Source organism: Aulonocara sp. 'chitande type north' Nkhata Bay, linkage group LG20, assembly GCF_057382095.1.
Source record: "Aulonocara sp. 'chitande type north' Nkhata Bay isolate Kocher_YH1m ecotype deep benthic linkage group LG20, A_spYH_male_GT1.1, whole genome shotgun sequence".
Taxonomy (NCBI): Eukaryota; Metazoa; Chordata; class Actinopteri; order Cichliformes; family Cichlidae; genus Aulonocara; species Aulonocara sp. 'chitande type north' Nkhata Bay.
The window spans coordinates 9,682,411-9,706,447 of NC_141363.1; the positions used below are offsets into that span (position 1 = coordinate 9,682,411).

At 39.7% G+C, this 24,037-nt stretch overlaps 1 protein-coding gene across 2 annotated transcripts in view; it reads left to right on the forward strand.

The window, feature by feature from the left end:
• The window catches only part of nphp4 (nephronophthisis 4), a 173,969-nt gene that overhangs the window by 91,107 nt on the left and 58,825 nt on the right, over positions 1 to 24,037 (forward strand). For both annotated transcript variants that reach the window (XM_086276157.1, XM_086276158.1), the window contains 4 exons: positions 7,363 to 7,500; positions 14,479 to 14,636; positions 17,518 to 17,706; positions 21,801 to 21,988. In XM_086276157.1, coding sequence (XP_086132283.1) covers positions 7,363 to 7,500; positions 14,479 to 14,636; positions 17,518 to 17,706; positions 21,801 to 21,988 — 673 coding nt within the window. The remainder of the gene's footprint in view (positions 1 to 7,362; positions 7,501 to 14,478; positions 14,637 to 17,517; positions 17,707 to 21,800; positions 21,989 to 24,037) is intronic.

The window sequence follows — 24,037 nt, forward strand, 5'->3', positions numbered from 1 at the left end:
GTGTCACCGGTACACACTTTCTTTCTTTTCCTGCCAGTCCTGCAGTGACTACCATTTTCCCTGCTTCCCGTCTTATTGGATCTTCTCCACCCACTTTACACACATGCTAATTCTGCCAGTAAACCTGCCACTACTGATAAAGGCTCAGTTTTTCTCCATGCGAGTCTGTTGGAGTTTCTTTTGTCATTGTGTGCCAACTGCTACCCGTATCTATTCCCACCTGAATTCCACCTGAATCTGCCTACCCGTACTTACTGTATCTTGCATTATTCGTCATTAAATTACTTGACTTTTTCCTTCCTGCCAGGCACATTGATTTGTAAGAGCAGAATTGGAGATTCTGTGTGTGTGAGGGAGGACAGAATCGTGAGCATCACAAATGATTTGAATATGCTGTAGGAATTATATAACTGCATTTGAGCAGGCACTAAGGAGGCTAAAGCTCAATATGAGTAAAGATGAGGTTTTGGTAGCTTATTCACCCTGTTACAGTACCCCTTGCCCTAACTGTCAAAATAAAAGCTTCGACAATAGACTGTAGTGTTATACTACGAGACAGAGATGTAAACAGACCAAACAGTGTTTGTTGTGCTGTATTAAAATTAACCATTCACTGATCTGATCTCAAATATATATGCAGGCGAAGCCTTTACAACAGAGTCATTTTGGAATTAAAGGTTATTGCAAAATAGAAAGTAGCTCCATATAACGATGGCTGTGTCAGCTTCCTGATTATTGCTGTTTCTAGGGTGTCCTATTTATTCTATTGTCATGAATAATTCTAATTATTTGCATGAATAATAAATAAAATGTTTAAATGATTTAAACCATTAAACATGAACATACATAGCTGGTGCTCATTGTAGCTTCCAAGCACAATCCCGTACTCAGAAATCTAATAAGCCTGATACGGGGTGTATGGATTTAGTGTTGTCTAATCCCACTCCATGGGGGATTAAGAAAACTAATATTGTAACAAAAACAATTTTCATAATAGACACGCTGCAAATCTGAGGATCAGTCGCATCTCAAGAATTTGGCTGTCCATCCTTCCACAGTGCCAGTCCACACTTCTATTATAACTCGGTTTCCTCACGCAAAGCAGACTGAAGCAGCACTCTGAATTTGTTTCGTGCTCAGATCTTTCGTCAGCAGCACGTATTTCCACAAGACACATATGTACGCATTCACACATACTCACGTGCAGGTCCCATGAAACTAGAAATGACACACTTGGCTGTCAGGACAGACAGGCTGAGGTTAGAACATTGGCAGCCGCAGTTATGCCACGTCTAATTGCCTCTCTCCGTGTATTCTCCTGTTGTATGTGCGTGTGTGTGTGAGATTCTCTCACGCAGAGTCGTCTGCGTAGTGTCTTTCACGCCTTCTGTGTGCAGACGTGATGACTCAATGTGAGATCGCATGCATGTGTGGATATGTGATAGTCCACTGGTCTTAACATTTGAGGACATTTTGACTTGATCCCAACAACCGACTGCTCATATTTTGGTTTACGCCCACACCTAATATAGTCTTTAGAAGCGAGGAAACTATGAGACTTAGCACAATTCAAAATGTGTCAAACCACTTTGTTTGAAAATCTTCCATTTTTGCTCTGTTTAGGTGTCATTTCAGTTGATTCCAATTAAACCATGTCCCATATGTTCCATCAGTGCCACTTTCCTAGACAGATGGCAGTATTTAAAACGTAAAAAACAACAACAACATATATCTGGTTCTATATGCCAGCTCTTTTTTAATTAACAACAAAAATATTTCAACCCTGATTAATTTGATGGCAGTCTTAGTTACTGTGGTGGCAAAAAGTGTGGTTTAATGCCTCCCTTGGCAGCAGTCGGTCCTCGAGAAGCTCCGTCGTCAGAAATACACAAAAGAGCAACTGGTGTTTAGTCCTCAATCAAACAAACACACACTGTTTCAATAAACAAATCTGCCTTTTCCCATCATGGCGTGAGAAATTGATTTATTTTGATTTCGCGCCGCACTCAGCAAGCACATAACAGGGCACATTAAAGTTGGTTATCTTGCTGAGAAGTTGGAGGTGTGCAGCCTGTCACCTGCAGCTCTTTATCAATAGCACAGTTGTTGTTTGTTCTTGTTCCATTACTTTTACAGTGGTGACAAATATCTTGTTTCCTATGGCATCTTCACAGAAAACGTCTAAGCTGTGGCTGTTTTTTCATATCTTTGATATGTTGAGGAGAACACATGGTAAGCTAACTGGAATCTAGCGCACCCAGGTTTTTCCGTAGCAACAGGTTTCAAATAAGCGTTGCAATTTAACTAGGACACCAACACATTTTCAAGGGAGAAACAGAATCAGGTATTCTTAGTGTGATTTTTTTTTTTTTTTTTTGTGGTTTTCTATCTATCTAGCCTGTCTTTTAAAAAGTGGATACTTTTCACGCAGAAGTGGGAGAAAGCTCTGTCTCTTCAGCATCAGGTCATCTGTTGTTTCAAACATTGTTCAAACTGGCAGACCTTGATTTCTAAATGTGATCTTCCGAGAGAGATCAAACACTCTATTTCAGAATCGATATTGAGGAAATCTGATTTATCGGGGGGGCATCTATTTTTCCATTTTCTAAAATAGTTCTGTCTTTGGTTTGTTCACTCAGTATTATGCTCGAGATCACATTGCTTCACTGAATGTATGGAAACATGTAATGAGTTTGATTAGCTGCGTGATTATGGCTAAAAATGATCTTTTAATTGTACCGTTGTATATAAATTTTCTAAATTAATCCGTTTTAATTAATCTTTGCAGAAAAATAAACCTTTATTTACCTGGCCTAAATCTTTTAGAAAGAAAATTAAAAACAAACAAACATTTGACTCCATTCGTTGTACCTGCCTGTTGGAAGTAAATATAACTCACCAGCTGTGAGATCCCTCTCTATTTCCCCTGTTACATTTTGCATACAGTGCAGATTTTGCCACTTTAGAAAGATAATTGCTCGAGGGGATAACATATCTTTTGTGGAGTATGTTGACCATTTTCCTGACACCTTCGTTACGCACTGTGTTTATTGGTCTCATGTGTGGCCACATGGAATGTGATTGGTTGGTGTTTGTGAGGTGGATGGATATACTGATGTGCTGCACGGACTCACTTTCATGGATGTCTGAGTCTGCCTTGGTGCATTTATTACACTACAGTTTGTGATGTTTTTTAGGTGGTTTGATCAGTTAGTTGTGTTGCTTTGCAGGCACAGACACACAACTTTACAGCACTTTTTGTATATGGTTTGTTCTTTTATTAACATCACTTGCCCTAAATCCGAAGTTTTTCCAGAAGAATCCGCTTCGAGGGACAGGCTCTTAGTCTTGTGCTGTGCCAGGCATTTACATTTTGTTGTATCTCTGTCTTTTAATGTTTAATTTACTCGTCCAGACTAGTCCAGGATACTCCCGGCTGTGATGGGCACTGATGTTAGGAGTGCTTGATTTGCTTTTGGCTTTTTCTGCTGGTGGAGCAGAAACTCTCATGTTTGTTTAATTGTACCAAGCCAAAATCATGATCAAGATCAAGATTTGATTAGTTGTGCAGGGTGAAGTTTAATGTTTTTCCAACATTAAAGCTACTTTATATCATTTTAATAGATTTTTGTCTTTATAGGGTTTTTTTGTATTTCTCTATTTAGCCAATGTGTGGACATTCAATAAAATTGTGTGGTTGCATCTGTTCACTTATATACTTGTTGCTTGGACACATAGCTAGAATCGTGGGCTGTGTCTCTGTGTGTCTTCAGCACGCAGCTACAGTGTAGCCACACATCTATGAAATGAATACTAGCTATAACCAGCAGTTTGTGAAGAAGTACCCTGTGTCACAGAGACACATCAGAACTTGCTATGTGAAGTCTTCCTTGTTTTTTTTCTTGTTGAGGATAAGATTTGAAGAGAGCAGGGATGTCTGTTGTAGTTCATTTTAAGCATTTGCATTTGCAGTGTCCTCAGAAAAATACCAAAGTGTGTTAGGCCAACAAAGCTGTGGGTGAGTTAGCAATTCTTCTTTTATTGCTCAGTAAAGTTCATTGCAGTATCTTTATTGCCATCTAGAGAGCCATTTGTTTTGAGTGTAGCAGATTCAGTATGGGTCACAAGTGAACTGAAAGGCCCATTATTAAGGAATACTGCAGTTCATTGACAGATTATTTTTACCATTATAACCTTTTCTCTCTTACTTATCAAAATGACTTCCAAAGCTGAAAAAATATTCTGTAAAGCTCTGTCGGAGATTGAGCGAATAAGCAACGCAGCACTGATCCTACTAATCTTGGCTGGCAGAGTTGTTACACTTGTATATTTTCTAACTAGTTTTTATTTTTATTTCGTTTTGACCTTTTGTTTTTTGTTTTTTAATACAGTTTAGTTTGAGTTAGTTCCCAGAGTGGATTTTCTTATTTAAATTGACTTTTTTATGATTTGGAAATGTTTAGTTTTAGTTTAGTTTTTATAAGTTTCACTGTTAGTTTTTGTCTTTTTATTTATTATCGTATGGAGGATGTGACAGAGGCAATAGTTACGAAAATTAGTGCATATTTCACAATAACAACACATAACTTTATGAAAGCAGTTGACCGATCCAGAGTGTCAATAAACATGTGTATCCATCATATAGTTTATTTAGTATATAGTAATAAATTTATTTAAGTTCTAAAACAACTAAACTAAAACAAAATAATTTCACAAAGTTTTAATTTCTCGAATGCTTTCACATAATAACCTATGATAACCTTGACATGCAGGATTCAGTGTGCTAAGTTAATTCAACACACTATAAATTATTTAAAGGAACAACAGTATCACTTTTGGAAACTGGTTTCCCCAAATGTTTCATATAATTCTTTTTTTTTTTACTTTGAAATGTTCTTTACCTGTATTAGGAAAAAAGTTAACATTAATTGTCTAACTTTCAAAAAACAAAAATATCCAAAGCAGGCATCAGGGATAACATCTTTAGATATTTCCTTATATATTACGACCTGGTCTTTGTCTTTTTATTGATCTGAAGAAAGAGGAGGCGTAATCATGAGAATGATAAAGTGGTGTTTTCTCAGAGAGAACTTTTACTTTAATGACTCATGCAAACATTACACAGTTTACAAAAACTGTATGAAATAGATTCATAGTTCATTTACACATATTGTCACTGCCTCAGACAAACTAAAATCTATAATCTTTTTAAAATGTTATGTATATAGCTGACATTCACTAGTACAGCCCTCAACACGGAACACAATTAGAAACATTTATTGATTATTGATAGAGTACAGTGGCTGTATGGTAAGCAATGATCGAAGCCTTAGACTAAGTTTTGTGGAAGGACTCAGTGAGGACTGCTGTTGGCTCCAGAGCTGGGCAGATCTGAGGGGGGACTGAGAAAGATGGAGGAAGAGTAGGGCACATAATCAAGTACAAACAGGCATGTACACAGGGCAATTACTGTATAGATGTACAGTCTGACGGGAGGTGTATGAAGTCCCTTTTAACCCGTTAACCTGGTAACTGCTTCTGAAGTTAAGATGAGTTATGTCCAACTGGTTAACCATACGTTATTATTCACACTTTAGCGCCATAACCTCTTTAAAAACTTTGTGACAAGTTGTATTGTTGGCTTAAGCAAGTGAGCGCTACATTAAATTTTGTTTTGCAACTTTTGGATAAAACAGTTTGTTTTGTTTTTTTAGTTACTGGGAACGTGGAAATCTTAAAGCATCGGAGAGTGCAGTACATTTTAAATTTAATTTGAAAACGTTGTTCAGGTTTGCGGTCAATGAGCTGTGGGAGAATGAATGTGGCAGCACAGAATTTTCATACACTGATGAAATGTTTTCTCTCCTTCTGGGGTTGCTGATTGTGTGTTCTCGAGTTAGAAACTACTATTGTTTCATTTCTTTTGAGGGTATTTCATTGTGTACACGCTTTTATTTGTCAGGTTTTGATTTACTATCTTTTGTTGTTATCTGCATGTCATTAGGAGCCTATGCACAGGGACTATGCATGAGAATGAGCTTTTAGCTATATTTGGTATAATGCATATATTCTGCATTTTCCCTGCTAAATAAATAAATAAAGCATTGCCTTTTTCTCAAAGACAATAGAGGATTTGGATAAGTTTTAGTAATCATTTCACAGTAGCAAACAAAAAGACTTTTACCCAAAAGGTAGATAAACAAACTTGGATAAAATATCTCTTCACAATCCGATGCAATAAGCTGTCACCTGTCTAGGGGACAATGGTGCAGATTTGAATGTGACGGTAATTTGGGGGCCATTTAATTAGATGTATTCATTCTGATCAGAGTGTATTATTATGAAAAGACTAAAATAAGACAAAGGATCAACATAACTGGGCAGAAAGAAACATTTTTTTAGAAGGAGCTCAGAGAATAACAGCTGCTCTTTAGCTTAGAGATATAAACAGTATCATTTGGCTGTCTGATCAAGATGCCACCTGTCTGCCTGTGGAGGCCCATCTCTGAGGAAACCTTTAGGCAGACTTAGTCGCTGCAGTATAAAATATCCCGTGGAGTGTGGGAATGCCTCGAGATACCCCAGGATTAGCTGTGGGGAAAACCGAAGATTAGAGCAATTCACATGTGAAATGTATTTCATACTTAATATTATGGTGATTGTGGAGACACGTCTATAGCTCTGAAGTGTCCATATAAGTGCAATTCTACAGCACTTATTCCATCATTGTTAAATAACAAAGTTGTGTTATACACGCCACTTTTACATTAAGGGCAGTTAATTCCAGTGGGAAAGAGAAACGCAAAGCATAAATAAATATGACAAATTACTTAGAAATCAAGTAAAGGTGAGGTGAGTTTTATTATTTTCACTCTGCATTTACAACAGCTTCAAACAGAAATTAAAATGGGAAAATATAAGAAAGAAAATGCTATTATAACATTCAGAATAAACACTTTATATTTGTGTATTGATGGATGTCCGAAATGTACACCATTCAGTGTATGTACCACTGAATGTAGGTCTTTGGAGGCATTTTGAATTACATTTCAAGTCCCTTATGAGTAATGATTGATATTTCTACATGACACTTTTTGCACAATACTTAAGATAATCATAAAGAACGATGGAAACAATCTCACAAGTCAGTTAAAGTTGACCTGCGGGAGGATGACAGCGTGCAAAAAAGCAGTAGTTTTGGAGGCAGGTAGAGTGACGAGGGTTTATAAGTGTCAAAGCATTGTAATGGGGTGTTGCCATCTCAGACAGCACATGTGTCTCTCTGGTGTAAAGTATATTTCTGAGCCCTGTTGCTCATAATCATAATAATAACAGCGAATCATTTGCATTGTTTCTCCGCAGCTCTCACTGTCTCAGCTGGCAGCTACTTCACGCTACCCGACCATCAGCCACTCCAGCTCGGCGTTGCCGTGGCAACAGTCGTTTCCTTCTCTGCTCCATCCTTCCCCATTGGCATCGGCCCACCAGCTGTCACATGTCGTAAGATTTCCACCCCCGTTCGCTCACACGCGCACCCACAGAAACGCACACATCCTTCACACACACACTCACGCGCGCTGCAGAAAATACACAAACACTAGGTGAAAGTAAGTCATAGATACATTTACGAGGTGTACATTCAATCATAGCGAAGACGCACAATGTCGTACATTGTCCGCTTCTTCACTGGAGTACAAAGCCACACTCACCTTTACAGCACTCAGCTACCAGCTCATACCCATGTACCCATGGAGACACAAACACACACACATCCTCTAACCTGAACTCCAGCCCTGCACACTCTTTGTCTTTGGAGATGCTGGAGGTGCCGAAGCGGATTCTTTTCATCTTTAGAATCAAAAGAAACATTATTTTTTCACTTGGATTTTCAATTATTCTACAAAGACTGCTTTTTTATAATAAGGTACTCACTGTTCTACGTCAAACTCATGTTTTGACTAATTAGGAAAAAATATGTTTAACCTACCCTGTCCAGTACTTCTTTTATTGGTGATTGGTAATTGGTAACAATTAGCTGTTTTCGTGTGTAAATCAACCCTCCATTTGAAATACAAATTCTGGCAATAAAAAGTTTTTTTTTTTAATGAATGCCTTTTTATCAAACTCTTTTTGATTTAATCCCTATACTTTCCAGTGAACTAACACAGAGATAATAATGAAAATTACATCAGAGAAAAAAACATATCCGACTGGCTCTAAATGCTAACAAGCTTTATGCATCTGAACGCAAGTCCTATCATTGCAGCCAGAGGATTCACTGCAGCGTAAATGAGGAAGCAAGCTATACTGTTCTGATTTGATTAACTTTGCTGAATAATTTCCTGAAATGATGCAGGGCTAACCTATTCCCTGCAGTTGTAGGTGTTTGCTTCCGCGAATTGCCTGCCAGACTCATTTTGCCTTTGAAAGCTGCCTTGTCTTTGCTAAATTAGACTACGTTCACCCACAAATATGCATATATTTGGAAATATGCACATTAGAAGCATTGGAAGAATCTCATAGAATGGCGAGGAAATCATAAGATAAGATAAGATAAGATAAGATAAGATAAGATAAGATAGAACTTTATTAATCCCTCGGGTGGGTTCCTCTGGGAAATTCGATTTCCAAAAAAGCACAGCACCGACAGAAGTTACAGAGTTATACACACACACATATATATAAATACAGAGACAATATAAATAAAATATACGAAGGGGATAAATAGAATAAATAGGAATAAAAATAAAAATACAAGTGAATTGCACATTTCAAGTATTGAGTCTATTGCACCGTTGACTATTTACAAAAGTATTGCACAAAAGGTATTGCACAGTGAGGTGAAGAGGCACTACAGCTTAGTTGTTCCCTCCTTTGTCCTCCTGTTTCCCCTCCCTCTCCCCTCCAGAGAGGAGTTAAACAGTCTGATGGCGTGTGGGACAAAGGAGTTTTTAAGTCTGTTAGTTCTTGTCTTTGGGAGAAGCAACCTGTCACTGAACAGACTCTTCTGGTTGTTAATGGCCGTGTGCAGAGGATGCCCAGCATTGTCCATAATGTCCATCAGTTTCTTTAATGTCCTTTTCTCTGCCACTGTCACCAGAGTGTCCAGCTTCATGCCGACCACAGAGCTAGCCCTCCTGATCAGTTTCTCCAGCCTGGATGAGTCCTTCTTTGCTGTGCTGCTCCCCCAGCACACCACAGCATAGAAAAGTACTCCAGCAACCACCGACTGGTAAAACATCCTCAGGAGCTTCCTGCAGATGTTAAAAGACCTCAGCCTCCTGAGGAAGTACAGTCGGCTTTGGGCTTTTTTATACAGGTGCTCTGTGTTGCATGACCAGTCCAGTTTATTGTCCACCCACAGCCCGAGGTACTTGTACTTGTTGACCACCTCCACCTCCTCCCCCTCTATCTGAACCGGCAGTGGACCTGCTCTAGACCTCCCGAAGTCCACAACCAGTTCCTTAGTCTTTGAGGTGTTGAGTTGCAGGTGGTTTGTGTGACTCCATGCGACAAAGTTCCTCACCAGACTTCTGTACTCCTCTTCCTGATCATCCCAGATACACCCCATGATGGCTGTGTCGTCTGCAAACTTCTGAATGTGGCATAATTCAGAGTTGTAGCAGAAGTCAGAGGTGTACAGGGTGAAGAGAAGAGGGGACAGCACAGTTCCCTGTGGTGCTCCTGTGCTGCTGACCACTGTGTCAGACGTGATGTCCTTCAGCCTGACGTACTGTGGTCTGTCGGTGAGGTAGTCGGAGATCCAAGCCACCAGGCAGGGGTCCACCTCCATCCTGTTCAGTTTTTCTTGAAGCATACAGGGCCGGATGGTATTAAAGGCACTGGAAAAGTCAAGAAACAGGATCCTGACCGTGCCTTTTCCCCCATCCAGGTGTGAGTGGGCTCTGTGTAGGAGGTACAGGATGGCATCCTCCACTCCGACACCCGCCTTGTATGCAAACTGTAGTGGGTCCTGGGCATGTTGTACCTGTGGTCGGAGGAGGTTGAGGAAGAGCCGCTCTAGAGTCTTCATAAGATGTGACGTCAGTGCCACCGGTCGGAAGTCATTCAGCTCATTGGGCCGGTTCTTTTTGGGGACCGGGACGATGCAGGATGTCTTCCATAGGGCGGGCACTCTCCCCAGTCGCAGACTGAGGTTGAAGACTCGTTGTAGCGGCTCCCCAAGTTCAGCAGCACACGCCTTTAGCATCCTAGGACACACCTTGTCTGGGCCTGCTGCCTTTCTGGGGCGAAGCTTCCTCAGTTGTCTCCTGACCTGATCCACTGTGACACTGGGAGATGTTTGGGAAGAGGGGAGGGGGGGAGATGTCTTGCTGCTGAGAGAGGGATTGGAGGAGGGGGGTGTCATGGTGTCAGGAAGGGGGGGAAGCGAGGGAGGTAGGAGAGTGGGGATTGGACTCTGTAGTGAAGGTGAGGGTGGGGGGGTTGTGGGCTGGTCAAACCTGTTGAAGAAGTTGTTGAGTTCGTTTGCCTTCTCCACAGTCCCCCCCACTGTGCTTTTCTTGGTGTTGTGGCCTGTGATGGTTTTCACACCATTCCAGACCTCCCTCATATTGTTCCTCTCCAACTTCTGCTCCACCTTCCTCCTGTAGGTGTCCTTTGCTTCCCTCAGGCAGCGTTTCACCTCCCGCTGTGCTGCCTTCATCTCCTCCTTCACTTTGCTCCTGAAAGCCTTCTTCTTCATGTTGAGGACAGCTTTGACTTCCTGTGTTACCCACGGTTTGTTATTAGGATAACACCGTACCGTCTTAGCAGGGGCGACCGTGTCCACACAAAAGTTGAGGTAGTCTGTAAGACAGTGTGTCGCCCCCTCTATGTCCTCACCATGTGGGCTCAGGATAATGCTCTAATCCTGGGATTAACCCTGAATCTTTTTCAGCTTATCGAAATCAGTTTTCACATCCTTATATATGCACATTTGCTCTTTGATGTAGAAAAAACCCCCACATAGCATATTGCCCTTGTTTGAGAAGTATAGGGATTTGTTTGGCTGCTTGTAAACAGTTTCAGTTTAGTCACATCCTGCAGCTGGGGATGGACCGTTTTCTCGAAATGCAGGAGGCACAGGGCATGTTTATTTCTACTTTTATGTTATTAGTGATAATCAACTTAAGCCTGTCACAAGTAGTCACAATATAAGCTTTGTTAATTGCAACTGGAGTGTTGTTGGTTATATCTGCTGTGAAGTTTCCAAAGTGCTCACTGTTAATACATCAAGTCTGCAATGCCACTGAGCTATAAGGGGAAATGCACACACTAATCGTTGCCATGGTTATAGCTCACACAGAGATCTTGACCCTGCCATCTTGATGACTCTGTTTTTTAAATCTTGTTTTGTTTTTCTTTCTGGAAAGGAATTCACATCGGCAATTATGGTGCCTAACTGCAAGGACATTTGAATATCATTAGTTATGTAATATTTTGTATTCTTTTTAACTTAACCCCATGTCTCCTGTCTTTCATATGAGGACAGAACTGGTGGCTAATGTAGTATCTAGTCCTCTAATGAACACCATTGCAGATTTGTTCAAATTTAAGCGTACACACCAGCAAATGTGTTTGCTTGCCTCCCCTTTATTATCACATTAGATTGTAGGGGCTCGTTCAGTGCTGCCCTGGACTGTATACCTGCTTTCAGGTATACCCCTTTCAGCATAGCTGAGAAGTCCTGCGATATTGTAACTAGTCAACTACAGCTTTAATGGATTTCCTTCATATTTCATGCTCAAAATCTATATATCTTAAACCATGAATCATTCTGCAGAAATAAGCCAGGAACTAGGAATCAGACTTACTGGAAGGATCAAATATAATAAGAAAGACAACATGGCAGAAGGACACAATACAATTTCATTTTGAAAGACAGACTAGGTCGTGTTGTGAAATTGTCAGAATAACTTTATCCACTTTTCTATCTATCTAAAAGTAGGAACATCTTGTACTTACTGGGCTACATTCCAAGAAATAAGCTTCATTTATACCCATGTTCTCTCATTCACACAAGTTGTAATGCTTTTTATTTCTTTCCATATATATATTTCAAATCTAATGTCTGTTTCTGGCAACACAGCAGCATTTCCTTTTTTTAGTAATAGGTTAGCTTGGCACCTACAGTTGCACCGGTTGGCTTCCAACTGCATCACAGAATGTTTTACATTAAAGGAAAACTGAATGTTAAATTATTTCCGTTACTATATGTGCATCAATCCCAAAACAATAGATGTAATAATTATTTATTATAATTATTGTTCTACAGTGTAGAAGAGTAGCACATACAGGGAGTGAGAAGCTTTATTACTATGAATTTTACTATGTTATGTTTTTACATAAGACATGCTGTATTATGTTCTTTCATAGTGTATATAACCTTTCTTTAAAGGTCACATTCTGCTAGCAGTTTGAAAATATTACCTTAAATGCAGGCGACTTGTTAAAGTGCCTGACTTTGGTTGCTTGGTTTGTACTTTCTAAATGCCAATACTGTAGAATCCACTGCTGGATTTCATATAGGGCAGAAAACACTGTCAACATTACTGTGTACTGTGTATTTCCTTGGTCTCCGCGCTGGCATTTCATTCTGTTCTGATACTGTAAGCAAGTTTCTGAGACTCCTTTTGCGTATATTGAGTAATTAAACTAGATTGCAGCGTTTATTGTTTAAACCTCCATTTGTCCTTGTAACCTTACACCCTGAACTCACCAGCCTATAAAAAGTGCTCGTATGTCATCACACTCCATAGGTTTTATGGTAGCAAGTTGAGATAAAGTATAACTCAATTACTCTGAGCCTTTAAAATGTGTTAAGACTTCTACATTATGCATTGAAATTCTCTTAGGTTATTATATTGCAGGTTGTTTGATCAGAGAATAACGGTGCATATGTAGGGTATGTTGAATATACGTATATATAGTAGCACGACTTTGGTCGAGGTTATTACCAGCACGTTTGACGGAAAGCCCAATAATGCTCAGCCTCGCATGGTGTTTAATATGCCATCTGAACCATGCACATGTATCAAAGACCAGGGGAAAAAAACAACTGCAAAATGACACCATTAGCACTTCTTAGCTAATTATCTTCGCTAATACCCCTCCAGCTGTGTGCCTGTCAATGACAATGAAGTGGGGATTAATGTTTGCCACAAAAAATGTAGAAATGTTGAACTGATCCACAGGCAATTAACTGTGCTGTTTCTTTTCATAAATATATTGTAAAGTCGAGTACTGTAAAGCAGCACAATGCAAACATTGGTGATTAAAAATGCAAAATGCACTCTTAAAGAAAAATAATTTAACTTGTTATAGGCTGATTAAGTCATCTGTGCTTTTTCCTGAACTTACTGTCATTGGCCCTTCCAATGCTTCGGCAGCCTTAGCGTGACTATAACGCTGCCTATTGTGCATTAGCATTGACATATTTATCCTTTAAAACGCTTTTTATTTGCCCCATACTGTTTTCCTCTTGTATTCTTTATGGAAAAATGTAAATTTGGGTCCCATCTTGACAGATTTTTTTTTTCTTGAAAAACACCAAAAATCACAATGAATTGACCCTGACTGCATTGTGCACTTATCCAGATTTTAATTTATCGTATCCATCTGGACAATTAGCAGCCAGTGTCGTTCAGTGATGCCCCAAACTATGACAATCAATAATCTACTAAATTGAAATGATGTTTCTTTATTACGGTGACTGTGAGCATTTTGACTCAGGACCACATAACCTGTCCTGTTCTATTAGAGCAAAACATTTTTGAAAAGTTCCCCTGAGAAATGCACAATTTACTCCTGTTTAAATAACATTTGCTAAAGCCCGCAGCGTCCAGCTGTCTTTGTTTCTGACACACTTTGAAAGAGTTGTGTGTCTGCGGTGTATATTGATGGACAAGGCTATTTATAGTCTTGTGACTCATAGATAAGCTTTGAGGATCAATGCAGACATCCAGTAAACCTAACCAGAGTAAGCTCTTTACGTCCTCCGTGACATATGGCTGCTGTTTTTTAAAGATATGCATTTCCACTGTAAGTGTGCGGTTGGAACTGCTTTTCAGAGTATTAGGCAATTTCCTGAATCAGTTTTAGCTAATCCACCACAAGCTTTCATCCTATTGCCTTGTAAATATAATCCAAGTCTCCATAATGCAGTATACATGCTTTCCATACATCAAGGTGACAATAATGTTTTGCAAAGCAAGTCCTCTTTTGATTCCTTTCTGTCCATAACCGTAATACAGTTCAGTCAATTCACGTTGCTGCACATGGCTTCACTGACACGTGTGTGTAATGTTGTTAAGGAACTGGCTGTGTGCCATTCTGTATAATACGTCTGAGTAAGTTATCGTGATAAAAACAATAGCGTTGACGTAAAATCCTCATGTACTGCAGCCAGTGGTAATCTCATTTATTGGATTATGCATTAATCATTCCTTGCTTTGTTATTAATGATTTTTATTTCAGGCCTGCTCAGCTGTCAGCAACTTCGCCCACCTGGAGATGGACCTTCAGCAAAGAGGAGGTGATTCAGCTTCACTTCATGATGAGGGAGACCAACTTCAGGAGCTGCCCTTCACCCCTGTCCATGCCCCTGTCATTACTCTGGGGATGAATGTGCCCAGGTGAGCCCAGTCTGTTGTCTGCCTCAGACACGAGCAATGATGTGACCCAGAAAGAAAAGACTCTTTTTAAAAAAATAGTTATTGGACATCAACAATAACTTTTATAAAAGTTTGAAGATCCCAAATCTCTGCAATGTTCAGTTCAGTTTGCCCAAGGCCATTTTAAGGTAAAGATCTCATAATGTTATTGAGAGAAAACACAAGATTAATTCTCAAGAACTTAGCAACACTGAGGAGAAAAAAAACTCCTTTATTGGAGGAAACCTGTGAAACAAACCCCAATTGGAAAGGCAGCCATGTATCATGACTACTTAGGGGAAGGGGGACAGTGGAGAGAGTAAGAGAACCCAGAGAAATAAGAAATACTGACATCAGATCAGTGTATGAACTTAGATCATGATACTGAAGGTTGAGAGAGAGAAATACCAATGTAGAGAGGGTTTCTACTGCTAGGATCCTAATTGCTGAGGGTTCTAGCTTCCATTTTACTTTTGACAACTTTAGAAAACACATGTAAGCTAGCACCCTAAGAGTTTCTCTATTTGGATGATCTACTACTGTACTGTGAGCTCTGTAAGACTTGTTCATTAAGAGCTTGTGTGTGAGGAGAAGGATTTGAATTTACACATCAAAACACGCTTAAAACAAATGAAATGCCAAATGGCCATAAAATATTACCAGTGTCTTTTTTGTGTGTGTGTTTTATCAGCTAATGTTTTATTTTACTCCAAGAGTGTCCATCATGTTTTAGGATAGCCTTCCTAAAACATGATGGATATTCTCTTAAAAATGTAATATTGTGGCATATTTTTTCATGCTCTCTCCACTGTGGATCTGAATCATCATTACTCATGTTATTGTTAGTCATTTACACCGGTCTTTAATCCAGCATGTGGGACCACTCTGCAACCCAAAGCTATCTGTGATCCTCTGTAAGGAGGATATGGAGGCTTTGTTGTTGGCGTCAGCTGTGCACCACAAATTGCAATAAAGGCCAGTTTTTATTTGTAAAACATTAAACAATGATAGATGCCTTTGAACTGCAGCACTGAAAAATGCATTAGCTGAAAACTAACTGGAATCGGGTGGCCACGATTAGTGTGTAAAAATATGTTTTTAGTGGATTCCTGATTTGTCAAACAACCGTGTTTTCAGCTAACTGAAAAACACAATTTTCTCCCTTTCTTCTAGTTGTACTTTCAGTGATTTCCACCTCGCTACAGCTTCTGATTTGGCTAACCTCTCCATGTCAGCATGGGAGGGTGACTCATGTTTGACAGGAAACATTACTAAAGAAAGGCACTTCAAATATCCTTTCAACATGCTACTGTTTTATGAAGCCTGGTATCCTGCGTGAACTCTAGTACGGTCCTTTATTACCACAAAAGTTTGCTATCTTGCTATCTACAGAGGGATATTGATTGGCTCACTAATTGGCAACATGTTTGCACTGGGTAGGATAACACTTCTGCCAGTAAGTAGGAGAATTCAGGTCAGAGCCAATTTAAAGAAAAATGTTTTGTCAGCTTTTACATCCCACTTTGGGTAATGGTTTCAGCACTGTTTGTTAGTGTGAAATTCATTATTAAATCCAGCTGTAAGGGAGAGGTTTTGACTTTGATTTAGTTGAGCAGAATGCAATGAACTCAGCAGGCAATTTACGATCATAATGTCAGTGGAAATATAGCCAGGTCTTAGACAGGAAACCGAATGAGAGAGTGCATTCTGCAAATAATGGGCACACTAACTCCGAAACAAGGCATTGTGCTAGTACAGAGAGTCAGTAAATAAGCAGCTGGCTCTGAAACTGTTTTCCGATCCCAGAGTTTGGATCCAGACACAATGCTGTTCAGTTCAGTGGGCTGAAACATCTCTGCCTTTTCACTCGGATCCAAAACATCTTTTTGACTGTTTTCAGTGTGGAATGACCCAGTTCTTTTGAGAAGAACAATGAAGTCTAAAGAAGTTTAATTGAAGTTGCCGTGCATATCTGATTGAGCCTCTTTTGAAATAAAAATGATGGCTTGAATATTAACTGGGGCTAAATTAAGATACAACTCTGAGCGATGGGGGAGAGAAGGAAAGCATGAAATTGACACAGCTGCAGAGGAAAAGCCCAGTCGACTGTCTTCTTCACTGATGTTACCTTAATTAGTTTGATCAGGGCTTCGTTCTTTCACAAATGTGACACTGTGGGTTCAACATGGACACAGGCAGCATTACTTTTATGAGAAGCCCAAACATTATTGTTCATTTTTCTATGCCGGCACTTTAGTCAGCCATCTGTGCACGGTGTTATCAGACCCAGAATGTTTGGTGTCAGCACTGAGAGTATAAGTTATAAATGTTACCGTAGTTGTGGGAAAACAGGTGGCCACTATGATTAGAGATAACTGCCAATTATGCAAGAAAATCCTTTGGGAGTGCTTTGGCACCCGTTCTCGCTCCCCTGTTAGTATTGTTGTGGTACCGCTGCTTGACAGATATTGCTGACATCCTTATGCTGCCTAATCATCATTTCCCCACATTTTTCTTAAGTCCAGCCGGATATTGAAATTCAGGTTCAGTTTAATTGGATGAAGTCACTAAATTGAAGTTATTGCCCAAAAGATAAACATCTTGAGTCGAGATGGAACTGATCCAAGGCAAACAAAGCTAGGTCGAAAAATGATAAAAACAGCATTGTATTCCGCTCCACAGATCCAGACATTTTTTTTCCGCCTCATTTACAACCGCAAATCACCCAAGTGAAGCCAGTGCAGTGGGGACTAAACGCATTACCTCCTGCTGCTCGTAAAGCATCAAGAACGCATTCGCTGAAGTCTTTTCTGCTTGGCGAATGATTGATGTGTGCTGAATTTTTCCTCTAATTTAACTCTAGTTCCTGCTCAGTCAGCTCCAGAAGCTCATTGGCCCACCTCTTCTCGGCTGGTTTCCCTGACATCGTGGACTCTAGTGGACAGGTGGCTGATGTCCTGGATCCCACAGAACCCCTACCCTTTGATCCCAATCGAGAAGAGAATGACCTGCAGGGAAACTTGCTGGTGTTCCAGTTTCTGGCATTTACTAGGTGAGGCCTGCAGTACTGTGTCACATGTGGTTGAGGTGTTACTACTGTATAGCATAGCTTAATTGCTGTTGTCTTTGTTGCTGTTAAAGATTTGGCTTTAACACCATGACAGATTGCAAATTAGTTACTTTTTTGCTTCCAGAAATGGCAGATTTGTTGTATTCTAAGTGAAACAGAGCAGCCATTGATTCGACAACCTTGCCAATATCTTTCTGTACACTGAGCCACTATCTGTGTAGAGATTTGGAGACTGATTGACGGCCAAGGGCGGCTCCTCCCCGCCTCAAGGGGTTATCTATTTTTCAAGATTTCAATGCGTTTAAACCAGGCATAAGGTCCTGCCACCCTCTACGTACATGTCGAGCACATACCCCTACACAGTATGCACACATACACTCATGGTTGCAGAAAAGCACATTTCCTGTCAGCACAGGCTGAATTGTACCCCTGTCAGTGTCCCATCACGAAAACCCTGGAGCTGGCATCAACTCTGACAGGGGCTGACAGTGGAGCGGGGTTGGGAGGGGGGTGGGGAATGACGACTGCCGAACGATAGGTACAAAACACACCGATTTTTGTGTCTCTCTATCTTGTCATCAGTGCTGTTGGCATTGCTTACATTTGTCTTGTTCATCATGGACTCACCATCATGGTGCCATGACCACCCATGCATCAACCTTTACACTCTCTAACCTCTTGCTGTTTTGAGATGCATAATCAGTGCTTTGTGTGTGACTAGATTAAAAGACTCTGCTTTTGATTATAATTAATTACACTGTCTGAAAGTGCACCGTCTTTGCCTGTCACAGCTGCATGTCTGCTCAGTTTTAACAAATGATAGCAAAATCCTACCAATGGTGCGACACTATATTTTACATTGTTCACTAATCAGCGGAGTCATGTAACATAGTCCCTGGAAACTCAACCATTTTTAAAAACATTAAGAAGGATTTTATTTAAAATCTGGCACCTTTTGATCCTTTTTGGATCAATATTGGAAAATCCGATGTGAAATCTGCCTGCGTGTGGGTCTAAAGTGTCCTTGATAAATCATTAAGTAACACGATTCTTTGTGATGGCAAAGAGGAGGAAAGAAGTGGCAGGAAAAAGGGTAAAGAGCGACAAGTACTTGAAATCTTGTTACCAAAGAGGTATTGAAAAATTTAATAGGGCTGCAATCTTCTACTTTTCGCCTCTTCTTCATTTCATTTTATCAGTAACTTTATTAGTATTTAAAATTTCAGAAAAACATGTCTCTGAGGCGAAGTCTGCAGATTTTTTTAAGGTAATGACAGTGTGTGCTTTGTAAAAAATAAGTCTCTATAGAGTAACTTTTCTATGAAAATTGCTGCTACAGTAAAAATAAAGGGAAATATATTCCAGAGTAAATTAAGAAACGATGAAAAAATACATACAAGTTTATTTAGAGGAAAAAAAATTGTTTAGGCAGGAGGTTAATACTTAAACCTTCATCACAGTACCTGATATACCTAAAACCATGACAGATGTCATTGTGAGTTTTTATCAAATAAATCAGGTGCTGATTTCCAGAGTTGAACTTGTATTTGGTAGCACTTCACTTTTCAAAGGTTCAAAGAGATACTGAAACAAGTCTAGGAGGCATCATTAGGCTGAAAAACCAAAAATGCATCAGAGAGACAGCAGTAATGTCAGGAGTGGCCAAATTAAAAGTCTGGTACATTTGTAAAGGGAGGAATGCATTGGCCAACTCAGCAACAGTGAAAAGACTAGAAGACCATGGAAAATGGTCAAAGTGAAAGATGACAGAAGTTGTTATGAAAAACCTTTCACAATATCTACCCAAGCCAGCAACACTCTTGAGGAGGCAGGTGTATCACTGTCAAGCTCAAGAGACACCATCACGAATGGAAATACAGAGTGTTAACAACAACATGCAAACCACTGGTTACACACAAGACCAAGAAGGCCAAATTAGCTGTACCAGAATGATGGGAAGAGAAACGTATAGAGAAGGAAAGGAACAACTCATGATCTGAAGCCTACCTCATCATCTGTCAAACATGGTGGAGGCAATGTTCTGACAAGGCCATGTATTGCTGTCAGTGGAACTGGTTCACTAGTGTTTGATGATGTGAATGCTGATAGAAGTACCAGGTTGAATTGTGAAGTGTACAGGACTATACTCTCTGCTCACATTCTGTCAAACGGTGTAAAACTGATAGGGCAGCTCTACACACCGTGTACAGATAATGACCAAATCATACTGTAAAAGCAACTCAAGAGTTTCTGAAGGGACAAAAGTTGGACATTCTTCAGTGGCCAAGATAGTCACCTGGTCTCAACCCAACAGAGAATCCAAAAGAGACACAGAGACTGACAAACCAGTAGCAACTGAAGGTGACTGCAGTAAATGCATCACAGAGAATCTCAAAAGAGAAAACACGGCATCTGGTGATGTCCACGGGTTCTAGACATCAGAGAGTCATTGACTGCAAATTATTTTCATCAAAGTATTAAAATCAGTCCTTGCATTTAAAACGATTTTAGTTTATTCACATACTTTTGGGCCTCTGAAAGTGGGAAGCTGTATAAAAATGAAGGTAATAAAGCTGAAGCTCCGCACTTAAATCACGTCTTGATTGTTTTATCTAAAGTCCTCTGTGGTCATGTACAGAGACAAAACTACAAATACTCGTGGACCTAAATGTAAAAGCCGACAGATAAATCACTCTTTGTGGTAGCAATTGGGAAGGAAGGTTATAGTCAGCCCTTGTTTTATTGCAAATTATACACCATGGGTGCAAGCTGAAACACTATTACATTATCAGTTGGATAGTACAAGAAAACATATAAATGTCTGAGTGTATAAATTTACTTAAGTGTTTATGTTGTGATGCTATGAAAGCCTGTTCAGTCCCTCTGGATCTTTTTCATCACCATCTTAGGGCAGCCTGAAGTGGAAACTAAAGCCTCAAACTGGAACATAAATTTTGAATCTCTGTTGGTCGTTGTAGAGTGAGGTAAGGCTGAGTTACCTCAAAATTATGACAAACAGGTATGGCAGACTGGGCTTCCGCCAGCGGCAGCAGTACCATTTAGACAGGCAGGGAGCCTGTGAATAGGCAGTGTAATTTCCACCTCTCACCTGGGCGCCATAATTATCAATCTTGTCTGTTTACTGAATGAATATTAATGCTGGCTCCTCTTTGAAGATGGAGCATGGCATCGTCTTTAACAGTGGAACACCAGAGCTTGTGATTGACTGGGAGGTCATACGCCGCTCTTATTAGTTTCCACTTTGAAATCTACGGCTTCGGCAGTCTGTGGTCATGAGGGGGCCCTCACAGCACTCCCTGCTTGTTTTTAAAATGCTTTTTCTTTTTCCTCAATACTCATTGACTGGTTGATAATTTATTCATCATATGGAAGCAAGAAGCTCATCCTGAAACTTGCTCTGTTTTAAATGTGCTTGGCGCTGAAATCGGGTGCTTGCAGGCTCACAGGGACTTTATGTGGGCTAACTGCAGTTTCAAGTGTGGGATTAGAAATGCGTATGTGTGCATGAAATCACACTCAGAGGGTGGCGTTTGTGTGAAAAGCAGTACACAGCACACAAGGAGGAGGTTCTCATAGCCCCAAAGATTACTTTTTCTAAACAGGAGTCCCAGTAAACAAACACAAGAAAAGTATTCTATTTGTGGCAATAGATAACCTAGATATTTATATATATTTATACACTTTTCTCTCGTCCACAGATCTCATAACACGTTCTCTTGCTGCGTTTCATTTTTTAAAAATGAATTGTGAATTTGTACCCACTTAGTCAGCAGTCCAGTTTTCTTAGCAACTTTAAAGTTAAGCTCTTATCCTCTTTTTGGTTTTGAAGTTTTCACTTTTAAGCAGCTACAAAGTTAAACGACTCCTATAAGATGTGCAGAATATTCATTTTTTAAACATTTGAAAAGATTCTGGGGGAAAAAATTATTTTCTAAATATAACAGATTTCGATTTCTTTGTATGCTAATTTATTTACACTGTATTCTTATACGGTCATTATCATTGTAATCATTATTTTTACATAATAACAATCATCTCCTGCTGTCTTTTCACAGAATAGCAGCACCGGGTGTTGGTCCCGATTGGCCTGAAAACATCTACTTCACCTTCCAGTTCTATCGCTTTCCACCAGTCACATCACAGCGGCTCAAGTTGCTGACTGGTGACAAGGTTCAGCACAAAGCTAGCAATCCACTTCCCTGTGTCCTCGCCTCCATTAACAAAGATGGCACAGTTAACACTGGTAAGAATTCGCAGCTTAAAAAAATATTGTTCATTCCATTTTTTTTAAAATATTATATAATGGTTATGTGTTGCCTTTGTGTCCCCTAAGCGATAGATTTATCAGAAGATAACTGCATATTGCATGCTTTAGAAAATCGCCACACTTGTGTGTGAGACTCTGCCGTTGATTATAAAAAGTGTACGAGGCGTATATCTGTTCCAGATTCAGAGTTTATGCCAGGCTGAGATTCATTGTACTGCTCTCCAGGTTAACATTGTACAATCACTTCCTACAAACTGCAAGCTCATTCCATGATGCTCCATGATGTTCTCTGATGCTGAGGCACTTCTCTTTCAATCAGCCAAGCGGGCGCTGATTGATGTCAGGTCTATTCATGTAGCAACTAATGAAATGGAAGAGATATTACAGCTTCTGACAGAGCGTGATATTGAGCGCACAAACAACACCCCCCCACCCCATTCCTACGCCCACCCGTATTCTCTATTCCCCAGACACACACTTCAGTCTAACTCTGTCAATATTTCTCCGACTGTCTCTGCATCTCTCTCAGCCTATAGCATCCGGAATGCACTTCCACAAAGCCGTGCTACATCAAGACAAATCCTTCCAGATATTGTATTGCTGGGAGCCTTTTCACCTATTTCCAGACAGCTGTTGAACTACTAAAGCTTTCCTTTCTTATTTGAAGAATAAAACGCTTAGCTTATCACCACCGGCGGTTAGTCCATTCACAGCTTGTTTCCACAAATGTCAAAATCTGCCTCATGTGCCTGCATGCTTTACTTGCAGAACCACAAAAACTGTTTATGTACAATTAAAAGTTTTCCCTTTCTGTGATGATGTAATTTCAGTTGGCTAGCTCAAATAGCAGATTATAACTTAGGGTATCATTAGCTAAAAGACTAACGCAAGCTGAGCACACAATGACCCAAATGAACCGGATATTTTTTTTGTATTGGGTTAAATTGGTGATTCTGTTCAATATTAATGGAATTTTGAACATATTTAATGTCACTACAAGAGAATTTGTGTATCAAAAGTAATATAAGCTAAACAGAGAGTGCGAGGGAGGTGAATCTGACAGGAAAACTTGATTTACTAAACCCTGGAGTTTTGTTTCTATAGCCTTACTTAGTCTGCTTTGTTACTGCTGCCATCAAGTGAACCTAACGAGAGGGTATTTTTCTTTCCTCTTTGTGGATTCATTCCACTTGATTTCATCCCGTGCATCTTATGATCCAACTGATTTAAAGCAATCTTTTTTTTTTAAGAAACATTTGATATGCTGCTCATTTTACTGCCAAAGGATATAGTTAGTACTGTTTTATTCCTAAAAATGAATCTAATGACTAAGGTGTAAGACATAGTTTTCACAGGAGCTTCACAGGATAGTTGGTGGTAAAGTTAAAATGAGAGTGGAATGTTGCTTTCTATCTGCTGGGAGACACAATCTCCATAAATTTGTTTTACTGTGTCAGTCTTATATTTCCGGCTTGTTTTGTACTGCCACAGTAATAATTCTGTAGTAATTTTCTCCAGTCTAGGTGATACTGTAACATTTAAAGCTTGAGCTTTTGTAAGGAATCTCAGTTTACTGCAGTAATGAATAGTTGCAGACCTTCAGCAGCGTAACTACACTTTCTCCTTCAAAAGCATTGATACAGTGGGTCAGTGACATCTTGTTGCATAAGATTGTTTCAACTTAATTCAGTGTATTTCAGTAGCTCTATTATTATTGAAACTCTTCTGTAAAGCATGATTGAGTCAATTGAAAAAAAGTTCCTATTTTATTCTCATTCTTTGAACCTTCATTTCCTGAGGAAATATCTATTTCTTGCTTCAGTCGTTCACTGCTTAGGTGGCTGTTCAGTGTGGCCGTGTCAAATATAAAATTCACGGTCATGTTTTGTTTGTTTGTTTTATGATGTCCTCTGCACTCTATTCAGCATGATTGCAAAGCGCTACAGTTCACACATTGTACTTTAACGCTCTCTGACACTTACTTTGAAAAGTTGGTGGGTTTTTTGCCCTGCTGTCAAAATGTAT